The sequence below is a fragment of the Acipenser ruthenus genome, chromosome 16 (assembly GCF_902713425.1).
Source record: "Acipenser ruthenus chromosome 16, fAciRut3.2 maternal haplotype, whole genome shotgun sequence".
Lineage (NCBI taxonomy): Eukaryota > Metazoa > Chordata > Actinopteri > Acipenseriformes > Acipenseridae > Acipenser > Acipenser ruthenus.
The window spans coordinates 28982283-28993972 of NC_081204.1; the positions used below are offsets into that span (position 1 = coordinate 28982283).

Below are 11690 nucleotides of genomic sequence, written 5' to 3' on the forward strand. Positions count from 1 at the left end.
AATCCCTTGTGGTCCCCTTCCGCGTGTGCACACATACACAGCTTATACAGTTTTAGTGGATCACACGATACTTCACAAGACCACATACATTTCCATACATTAGGATATACATTTTCCATTTTTTTGCAATCAGTTTTCTTTGTAACATGCTTTAGCATGGATTTTACCACATAACTAATTCCTTCCCCTTTCTCCCATTCCCTCTACAGGGCCATCAATGTGCCAGCGTCAGCCCAGGCTAGCTACCCTATGATGCTCACCTCAGGAACTCAAGGTGGGGGGACTGTGACTCTGCAGACTGTGCCTCTGACCACTATGTTGGCCAACGGAGACACTGCAACCTCTCCTACACAGAGGGTGATCCTTCACACAGTGCCCTCATCTACCCCGGGGCTCAAAGACATGGTGTTCCAGACAGCATTAACCTCCACAGCCAGTGGTGCTTCTGAGAACCTCCAGCAACAACAGCAGCTCTTGGTCACCAGCCTTGGCTCCTCATCTGGTGGTCTGATCAACACCATGGCCCAGTCCAGCTCCTTGAACGGCATCACCCGCCTGGTCACGCTCAACGCCAGCGGGCAGCCTGTAGTGGCACAACATCCTGGCACAGTCATCGCCACCGTCATCAAACCCAGCGAGATGAACGGCATCCACATCAAAGACGAGATCCTGGACCCACAGTACCTGCAGTCCCTGGTCAACGGCGATCTCACCTCTGACTCCAATAATGGGGCAACTAAGAAAGGATCTGCAGATGGAGCAGGGATGGAGTTCAGTTACCGAACCGTCATCATCACAGGAGCTCAGGACACCAGCCAAGTACTGGCAGCCGAGCTCAATGGACATTCGGAGGGTGAAGAACAGAGCAGAAGCCCTACGGTTGGTCTTACGCCTGTGGAAGAACTGGAAGTCAATGGGGAATTGGCATTGGAGCCTGACCATAGACCAACGCAGCACAATTCAGCCCCACAGGGCCTCTCCCATGGGATGGAAGAGATCCAACAAATACAACTGACCAGGTGCCCGCCTCTGGCTGTTCAAGTCAGTTCTGCCTCCTTTGCCTCTGTACAGATAAAGCAAGAACCTTTGGACACATAAAGAAGGACATTTCTTTACTAAAATAAACATAACAAGAAAAGCCTGGTCAGTCTCCTATAAAAATGACTTTTAATTTATTGCTCTTAAGAATAGGTCAGCTATTGGCCTATTGGACTTCAGTTTACTTTCAGTAAAAATACTGTTCCTAAAGTGCTTAACATAAGATATTGGCGTAGACATCCTAAAATATACAGCTTAGCTGTGTGTCCCCCTCCTCCCCAATGTTAAAAACCACAAGGAGAACAGCCATCTCAGGACCAGAACAGATTCACCAGTTGTGCCAGTTGAAAAATTAGTTGGTATTATCTTCAGTTCTCTACCAGCGTGACTTAAAATGGACTTTGTGAGTTTACACTGTGAAAGAAAATAAAAGATTCCCATATGCATGGGGTGTATACTGCATTATGTGAAAGAAACCAAAAAAAAAGCTTCTCAGATTTGAAGGCCAAAATGTTATCAGATGTATTTTTTTTTATCTGGACAAAACATGCTGCGTTTCACTTACAATCCTACAATGTTCTTCTAAAACTCATCAGGACTAGGAGTTGTGTGTTTTTATTAAGACAACTCGCTCGCAGTCAGAACTATTAAAATGCAAGCCATTTTAAATAAGTTCCGTCGCAAACGATTGCAGAAGAATTTTTTTATATGAAAACCTTTTATGCAGTTGAAGCAGGGCTTCCAGTCAAGTGTTCGATCTGGGGGCGCTAAGCCAAATGGGATTGTATTTACTCCTTCTTACTCTCACAGCGGATTTTCCAAAAAAGGGGTTTAATGTGAACCCCAATTTGGACAGGACTCCCCCTTACTCCACAGTGGCTTTACAAAAGTCCCCCTGTGCTTTTCAGATGCCCCTCTATGCCTCTCCTGCTTCACAAGGCTCCAGAGTTGGAGAAGTGGCCTTCTTGTCGATGTGGTTGCCATGGGTACTGGCATTTTATGTTCTCTGAGACATTGGTGTGTGTGTACATAGCCATAGACATTGACTTCAGTACAGCTGATAGGGTTAAGAAAAGAGTGCTACCTCTGCTTCTTAACTTGAGTCAATGTCACATTTCACAGCTTTAAGAAATGTTAATAAGAAAGGCAGATATATATAAAGAAATATAGAAGAGTGACAAAATCTTAAGCCATGGGTTTATTTATTTTAGCAAATTCTAGAAGTCTATATTAAAATAAATAAATACATATCAAGGGGCACGTTTTGTCAAGATTGTAAATAACCAGTAACAGAGAGAAAATGTCTGCGGATAATATTATTATTATTATTGTTGTTATTATTATTATTATTATTACTCCTATAATACTAATAATAATAAAAATACATGATGCAGTTCTTTTAAAATGCCACTGCTTTTTCATTTTAAAATACAATAAGAAAAAAGAAAGCTGGCAGATTTTTATAAGCATTCCAATCCAGATACTGTAATCATCAGTTTGTTTGTTTTTTTAGTTTTGTTTTTTAAATATATTTTCTTACTTTTTTAAAATCAGAGCAAAAAACTAAATGTGAAGCTGGGACCCTTTTCTATGCAAAGTTATCTTGCAGTTGTTTTGTCTGTAAATATTTTATGTGGCGTGTCAAGATTCTGTTCTGTTTACCTGCTGTGTCTTCATTGGGTTAGCAGTACAGCTGACATAACCCTATCACCATGTCAACAGTGTGCCCAAATACAGCAAGACTTTTTCATTGGACACTTATGCTTTAACCCCCCCCCCCCCAATAAATACAATAAATTAAAAAAAAAAGAAAACCCTCATTCATTTTGATTTGCTTAGACATTACACTGACTCTACTTAACATAACCCACCTTAGTCAACAGGCAAAACACAGATAAGCGCAAAAGCTACATAAGTTGCATATATCTTTTGTACACAAATCCTACATCTTTGACATATAAATTTCCCATTTGTGAACCCAGGTTTCTTTTTGTATAACTTTTTATTGGGCCAACTTGTGTTACAAAATTTTCACAAGCTTGGTGAGCTCAAAATTGAATAGAGATACCTAGTTCTGTTCACCAGGGGACGGTGGAAGACAGGCACAGACTGAAATGCTATTAGAAGTCAATAGGGGTGGCCCCGCCCCTATAGGGAGAGCTTCTCCTGTGACAATCGGCACTGGATCTGTATTTGGTGTCTAGAGCACTTTGTGACTTGGCTCACCTGTTGAGTGGAGAAAAAAAAACACAACCAAACAGATTTTTTTACACTTTCATATACAATAGATGAAGAAAAGAGGTTAGAACTAAAAATACAGACATTTACAATACACAGTATTGTGGAGTACAGTACAGGGGATATATATATATATATATAAATGTGAACTTATATATATATATACAGACTTTTTTGTCGAGAGCCTTCATCAGTGAACTGTTTGTATTTTAGATATGTGTGTCTTCATTGTACTATTGTAGTGTAAGAAAACACCCACTCCTCCACACTTCCTGTAATACCCCCAAACCTCTCCACACAACAAGCCGGTCTGAGCTACAAGCAGACCCGGCCTCAGTGGGACCTGTGCCGCTGTTGGTCTTGCAGTAGGTGATATGGCAGCTGTGTCTTTCTTTTTCTGCGCTAGTTTGAGCTCTGGTTTGCTTTGCTTTTAAGAATAGAAAGTATTGTAGTGAATTTTTTTGATTATAAAAATAAAACTTCTTTGCTTTAAGAAAAAAAAAAGAAACAGAGGCTGCATTCTCCTCGTTTTTATTTGCGACTGTTGCTAATGGTTAAGGTGACCATGCTGTACAGAAGATAATGTAGGTTTTTGCGGCTCGAGCAAGACCCTTGCTGACACAAAAGCCTCAGTTTGCTGCAATGAGCAACTTCTATCTTAGACACACACACACACACTCCATCTAGTAGTTCAACTCCATTAGTAGTTTTGCAGACACCTCACAGTGCTAGGGCTTACCCATGCAGTGTATGTCTGTGACGCTTTGTACTGGTGCTTTGTACTGGTCAAGTCATCTGCTACCAGGGCGTCCTGGTAACAGCACAGAGAACAGCAGACTCAAGCAAACAAGCCTTTGATATTTCCCTAACGATGTCCTACACCAAAGTTACGTGCATGCACACATATTACCGTATTACTTTGTAACCCTCCACACTTCAGAACTGTCTAAGCCCTATTTATCTCGTTATGGATTTGTGTTCTTATGAGTCAGGGGTCCTCTCAGCTATTTAAAAACATCTTTCTAAAAACATATGTTTTGCCAAATACAATTTTCCCTTTAAGCCATCTGCTGTCCTTCCTTTTGAGAGTGCAAAGAGTAATGCTACAGAGGCTGTTGAATGGAATACTAAACCTCCACAAGTGTATGTGTCATTTGTCATAAATCCCAGCTTGCTTTGAAAGAAAATGTAGTTCATGTTGAAACAGAGCATACATCTGTTTTGGGCTTAATATAGCATTAAAATCCATAAAAGTTGTGTCTGCCCAGGTTTATTTTTTGCATTGGACAGATTGTGGGAGAAAGTCAGTATAATTGAATCATGACTTTGGTACAATAGATTTAGAATGATGACTTGTATAAAAGGTTGTGATAACTGATACAGTATGAATGGGATACAGCTATCAGAAATGTCCTGGTATTGGATGGCTTGTGTTACACAGATGTTACCTGGCAACTGAGATTCTTAAAAGTCGATACAGTTTATTAGACTAACTACAGGTGTTTACAATACTTCATCAGATTTCTAAATTACAAAATCCAGTTACTTCATTGTGTTTATCCAAAGAAAGTGTTATTTAAATGAGTGAGTAAGAGAAAGAAGGAAATTAAGAGGCAGAAACATGGTTGTACTGTCAGGTGAAGTTAGAAAAGAGGTATTGTGTTCCATTCACTTTTATTGGGATTCCAAGTGGTGTTGTCCTGCAGTAAACCAATAAGATACAGTTTGGATAAACAAAAGTCTCAAAGATAGATAGCAACAGCAGCCTGGTGCCAAAGTGACTTTTAAAACCAGGATCAAAGAAAGACCAAAACTTATGTTATGAAACAGCAATAGCTTATCACACGAAAAAGCTGTATGTTTCTACTGTACATGGAATTATGGCCTACCTAAAACTATGTATAATTTTGCCTCTGCCTGTGTACATATTTATATAGCACTGAGAGAAAGGGATCACGAACCTGCATACAAATTCACAGCACTGCCCCTCTAGATGTGCACAAATTCCCTAATTTACTTCACATTTTCGACACAGGTTCCCCAGAGCAGCAGCAGTGCGTTCTGAAGCTGGCAGTTTATGTGGGTCAGGACAGAGCCAGTGGCCAGGGGCCTGATGATGAAGGCTCTTGGGGGGGGGGGGGGGGTGGAGCTGTCAGGATGGCCACCTCTCCAGCTGCCAGGAGCTGTGATGCTCGGCACAGCTGCCCCAGGGAAGGTATCTGGGATCTGTGATATACTACGGACTCAAACAAAAAGGTTTCTTCTATAAAAAAAAATAACCTTTACATATATATAAAAAATATATATATACAAAACAGAAACAGGAAAATGAATAAACTCAAGCCCTCCTAAGTCAAACATCACCAGCATTGTCCTCACCCCTTTCTGCCAATCCAGTAAGTTGCCACAATGCCACAATCCTTTGGTTCACCTAGCTTTTGTACCTAGCTTATGGAGCATTCATTTTATATCTTAAAAATAAAAGAATAACCGCTAAAACATCTCAGTCCAGTATTATTATTATTATTATTATTATTATTATTATTATTATTATTATTATTATTATTATTAGTAGTATTATTTATTTATTTATTTATTTATTTATTTGTTTATTTGTTTGTTTGTTTGTATGTTTGTTTGTTTGTTTGTTTGTATGTTTGTTTATTTATTAGCAGACACCCTTATCCAGAGCGGCTTACAGTTACAAAATATCACACAGATAAGAGCAGTTATAAAATACAATGAAGTCAGTAGTAAATAAGAGAAAATTCAAATAAGAGAAAATAAAAAATTACAGTATATTACATTTGAGAGCGATTTCGACCAAGAGCAGTTAAACTTATAGTAAAAAATATGTGCTTATAAGAGTAAATTCCATTAAAGTTTTAAAAAAAGTGGTCAAAATGTAAAAAAAAAAAAAAAAAAAAAATTAAAACAATACACACACCTTACGTAAACAGTTGTAGCAACACATGGGAACATGTAACACAATAAAATAAAAAGGTCCTTATGTACCCTTTAATGACTGAATATGAACTTAAAGACAGCATGGACTTTAAGACTCCACTGGTCATCAGCATGTTTCTTTCAGCCAAAGAGATTGGATCAACCTGTTCTTTTTTCTTTTTAACATTAAAAAAAATACAATCTCAAAAAAAGAAAAGTCAATTACGTTTCTACTATCCATAGAGTAACAACTCAATACAAGGGTTTTTGGACAATGACTGAAAAGAGCCACAAGATGGCAGATTTTACAAAGACATGCAGACAGCAGCTGGTCTAATAAATAGCTGAAATACTTTGCAGCATCTGGCAAAGCTCAATGCAGACAACAAGAGCTCTGACATCGCCCATTCACATTGTATTCACGCTTTCCTCAGGAACTGAGCGACCCATGAGGGGAACAAAAAGCAACAACCAAACCTAAATGAGGTTTCGACCCACCCATTACCAAAAAAAAAAAAAAAAAACATTTTAAAGTAGCCACACAGATAATACAGTAACCTACAGTCAATTTCAACACAAATTCACATAAAAACAATGGCAACCCAGGCAAACACATTCGTCTAAACACCTAAAGGAAAATACATTAAAAAACAGAAAAAATCTGACAATATTATAGTTTTTTTTCCATGGCTGGGTTTAATGGAAGATGTATTTGAAGGATCTCTGATGCTTACAGTGCCCTATAAAACAGTTTGCTGGCAGGGAAATGCTCAGAGATATACATGATAGTATACATTTTATTACAAAAAATCATTAAAGCCTGTGGGAAAAATGGCAACATCCCCCGTTAATGCCTTTGTTATACTTGTTGAGCTATAACAAAGCATGATGAGGTAATTTATAACCTTCGACTGCTGCAGTCGTACCACCAGTGAACTGCTGTCCTTTCAGTGGACGCAGAAGCTTATGACCTTGTTGTGGCTAAAATCGGAATTGAGTCTGTGGATTCATGCAGTGGATCAGGGTGCTGTCTGAGTCAACATAATCCCAGCACAAATATCTTGTACAAAAAGGTGAAAATCTAAAGTGAAACAAGTGGCAATACAGTAGAGTAAGTTTGACAAATTATTACCTTTGAATGACCATTCATGGCAAGTAACTTCTGTGTGTTTTAAAAGCTGATTGGAAGAATATTTTCGTCTTATCCGGCGCGCTGACATTTTTACTGCCTTACTGGCATTCTGATGCCATAGACTGACAATGAAAAGTCAGTTTACTGCCTTGATACACCAGAACGACAGTACAATTCTCCCATTAATGCTTCAGCATTTCAGTTTTAAGAACTCGGGCATTTTCTAGACTAAAACTTCAGTTGATTTTTTTCTAATGCACACCTGCATGTAGAAAAACAGATTTAAGTTGAGAAAAAAAAACAGTAAGGTGAAGCACTGGTTTGACACAGAAACAACATTTATTTATAGCACAATCTACCTTAATCAAAGGTACCTCGCCTTCTCTTTCATACACAATCTGAGCTTGTGAAACCGTTGCATTAATGCATAAACTACTAACCATTCTAATTCAGTTTTTTTTTAATAAGATTCCAACTACGGGGTCCACGCCTACGCAATTTGGAAGTGCAACTCGTTAGGCGTAGTCAGGTATATTAGTATGCATTATAAATCATAATAAAAATATATATTCTTGGTTATTGTTGGTTTTTTTTTTTTTTAACCTCACCCTTAGTTGAGTCAATAGATTTGCCACAGAAATATCAATACATGCTTAAAAAAAAAAAAAAAAAAAAGAAAGCAGTTTCTGTTAAACAATTGATTTTAAAATTCTGCATTGTATACATGTACCTGTCATAACATCCTGGGGTCTATTCTATTGAAGTAACTCATGGCAAATCTAAGTAGTGCCACTGGTTATACTGTATAATTAATACAAGCCCCTTTGTCTTATAAAATATGTATATATATATATATATATATATATATATATATATATATGGTCCTATTTTAAATTTTTAAACAGCAGCAGTATTTACATCTGTCATCGATTACAATTGAATAGATTGCCCCATGTCTTATGAATAAAATATTTAAGGCAAGCTAATTTATCAGGAAAATGGTATGTGCTCCATTGTATACATAATTAGTAGTACGTGTCTAATGAATACCAAATAAAGTTGTTTATCACTGTCTTAGTTTGTCAAGACTGATGGTTATTATTATATGCATCTCAATGCAGACGAAAAAATACATACATCCTGATGGTTCTCAAATGCAAACTTCACAACTAGTGTTACTTGAACCACTGACTGTACTGTTTAAATATTCCTATTTCACGATATTTCATAAAGAATTATATAGTATAAGGTATGGTAAGAGAGAAGCTGTTTTTTCCAAGAACAATGCAGGGAATTGGAGAATTCTTTTATTTATGAGATTGGTCAGCAGCTACTTTGAAAATGGTATTTGGATAGTGGAATCCAGAGTTGTCAAAAATGTTTGATTTATTTATAACTCTTAGTGTTATGTATTAACATCCACTGGTAACAGTCTATGTTAATACTGCTAATATGCCACACTGTGGTCAGTATTAGGTAATTACTTTTGGGACTTACTAGGTTCAAGTTTCTGGATGTTATGAGAGGCTGTAAGATGGTGGCCACACAAATAATAAACACACTTTGAGGTTGTTACACAGACTGTGACTGAGTTATTCCAGTAATAGAGAAAATACTACACTTAGAATGTAAAGGCTCTCTCTCTCTCTCTCTCTCTCTCTCTCTCTCTCTCTCTCTCTCTCTCTCTTTCTCTTTCTCTCTCCTCTCTCTCTCTCTCTCTCTCTCTCTCTCTCTCTCTCTCTCTCTCTAAAAGCAGCTAAGGCTTTCATTTGTGTTGTCTGCTCTGTGTGTGTCCTGTTGTTGAATTTGTACCTGCCACATACCCCTGTCTGGAACATGTTGAAAATGAGGCACTATTGTCTGCTGTAGAAGCGTTCTAGCTAGAGATTCTGTAGAGAGCTTAAAAAAAGCAGGTGTTTCAATCATTCTACATTAGTGTTTTCTGCTACTGTGTATAAATTCAAGTATGAAATTAAAATGTGGACTATAGTTATTCCATGCTTTCAGATGCCTTCCCTCAGGTTGGTAAGACAACGGGGAGAGGAAATTCAGATCAAGAATCACCAACCAACTCACCTTACAAAGAATGCCAGCCTCACCAGGCAGGCAAAGCAAGCTGTTGTTCTACATTACAATTCAAAATTAGAAACACTTCATTCAAGGTTGTATCTTTGCAGGCATCTGCTGTTTCAATACTGCAGTGAAGTCTCATCTAAACACATTGCTTTGTTCTCTCTAAAAGACAATCTTCAATAACATTTAATAGCATTCGAGTTTTCTATCATCTCGCTAACTGTATAGCAATTTGAGCTTCATGATCAGCATCAGATTGGCTCTAACAACAAGCTATCAGACTTGTATTAAGAGATTCCATGTGCTGTTTGAACGCTCTATTGGCAATGAACTCAGGCAGCTAATCTAAAGTGTCTATTTATCAACAAGTCCTTGCTGAATTGACAAGGTATGATAGATTTATACTGGCTATCATCTGAACACTTTTCGCGTACAATAGCCTGGCACAGTTTATTTCAGCACAGGCATTTGCTTTTGTCCATCATCTCCAAGGCTTCAAACTTACATGGCCTTTTCAATTCTTTGCGTTTTGGAAAATCAGAGCTGTGAAAAGTAACAGAAGAAAATCAAACCATCTGAACCAGCAAATGGGAGCACAGATACAACGTCTTACCCGTACAGATATCATTTGGGTTTAAGTATGTTAAGCAGACCCATGACATCTTAAACAACCACAGCCTACAGCACAGCCATACCCTTGAATTACATTTACAGTCAAGAAACAATAATATCAGGATGTTTTAACCAGCTGAAGGTCAAACCTTAAGGCAGGCCAAATATAGTCCTTCAAAATAATTGATGACAGATATCAATCACCCAGCTCCTGTACAGCTCCAAATGCAATCTTTTCATTCACATCCTTAAACATTTCTAATATGTGATTTTATAAGCAATCCCTGTTCAAGATTTGTCAAAATTCCAGCGCTGGAGCTAGGATTTACTGGGTCCTGGTGCAAGACTGTGAAGTAGGGTTTGGCCATGCTCCAGATCTGGAGCCCTGGAGCCAGCTCTGAAGCCTGGAGCCAGAGCATAGCTTGCCAGTGCTTGAGTTCTGGAGCTGGGGATGCTGGAGCTGGGTCACTGGAGAGTTATGGAGCATGGAGCCTGAGCTGAGGTTCTGGATCAGCTCCACTATTTCCTGCCTTTCACATTTAAAAAAAATCCTTTTTGAATTATTCGGTTCAAATATTTGAATGAATAAAATAGTATGTAAATACCTAAATGTTAATTCATAAGTACTTTAATATACATAATATTTCTGCTGACATAAGGGGTTATCTGCAGCCATTACCTTTTATAAAACCCAGTCCAGGCATATAGACAGCCTCATAATCACATATTATTATTATTATTATTATTATTTATTTCTTAGCAGACACCCTTATCCAGGGCGACTTACAATTGTTACAAGATATCACATTATACATTATTTCACATTATACAGATATCACATTATTTTACATACAATTACCCATTTATACAGTTGGGTTTTTACTGGAGCAATCTAGGTAAAGTACCTTGCTCAAGGGTACAACAGCAGTATCCCCCACTGGGGATTGAACCCACAACCCTCCGGTCAAGAGTCCAGAGCCCTAACCACTACTCCACACTGCTGCCTCTCTATGGCTCTCACATAGTAAGAGGACAGTGATTGAAAGATTATTATAAGAGAGAATATTTTTGGAAAAGCGGAATACAAACCCCCAATGAACAATGAACTCCTGTCCAGTTTATGTAAATCCTTAGCAGTTCATTGTAGGATCAGTGGTTTTGGTTCTTGGTCAATGGCACTCTGAGAGAGGCGAAAACAGAGGCTATTTTGACCTATTTGTGATTAGATCATCGGTTCTACTCTCAAAAAGAGAGAACAATTAAAGAACCCTTACAGTATCCGCTCCCTGCTTTATGGGCTGCAGATAATTGCAGGAAGCGTGTATAAAAATGCTGACATCAGAAGCAGGCCCTAGGTTTTAAAAATGTAATTACAATACTGGTAGTCATTTTAAGGTAAATTATATTTCATAACAGTGTGTTTACTATTTAAATGGAAAAATACATATCCGTGTCAAACGGGATTGTATTCGTGAAGGCCTAGTTAGTTCAAGAGGTTATACTTTAGCAACTACAAATAAATTGCAAGAAATAAGTTGTGTTTTCTACACTGATTTCACAATAAAACTCAGTCGTATTGCTGTAATTTTTGGGGAGGTTTTTGGTTGAAAAAAGCTGTCATCTCATGTATAGAACGTAAAAGACATGTCCA

At 37.9% G+C, this 11690-nt stretch overlaps 1 protein-coding gene across 5 annotated transcripts in view; it reads left to right on the top strand.

Annotated features, from left to right (window-relative positions):
- Window positions 1-3355, top strand: part of LOC131696567 (ETS-related transcription factor Elf-1-like) — a 50764-nt gene extending 47409 nt beyond the window's left edge. For all 5 annotated transcript variants that reach the window (XM_058989323.1, XM_058989324.1, XM_058989322.1 and 2 more), the window contains one exon: window positions 210-3355. In XM_058989323.1, the coding sequence (XP_058845306.1) occupies window positions 210-1098 (889 nt within the window). In that variant the 3' untranslated portion in view covers window positions 1099-3355. The remainder of the gene's footprint in view (window positions 1-209) is intronic.
- Window positions 3356-11690: the final 8335 nt, after the last annotated feature.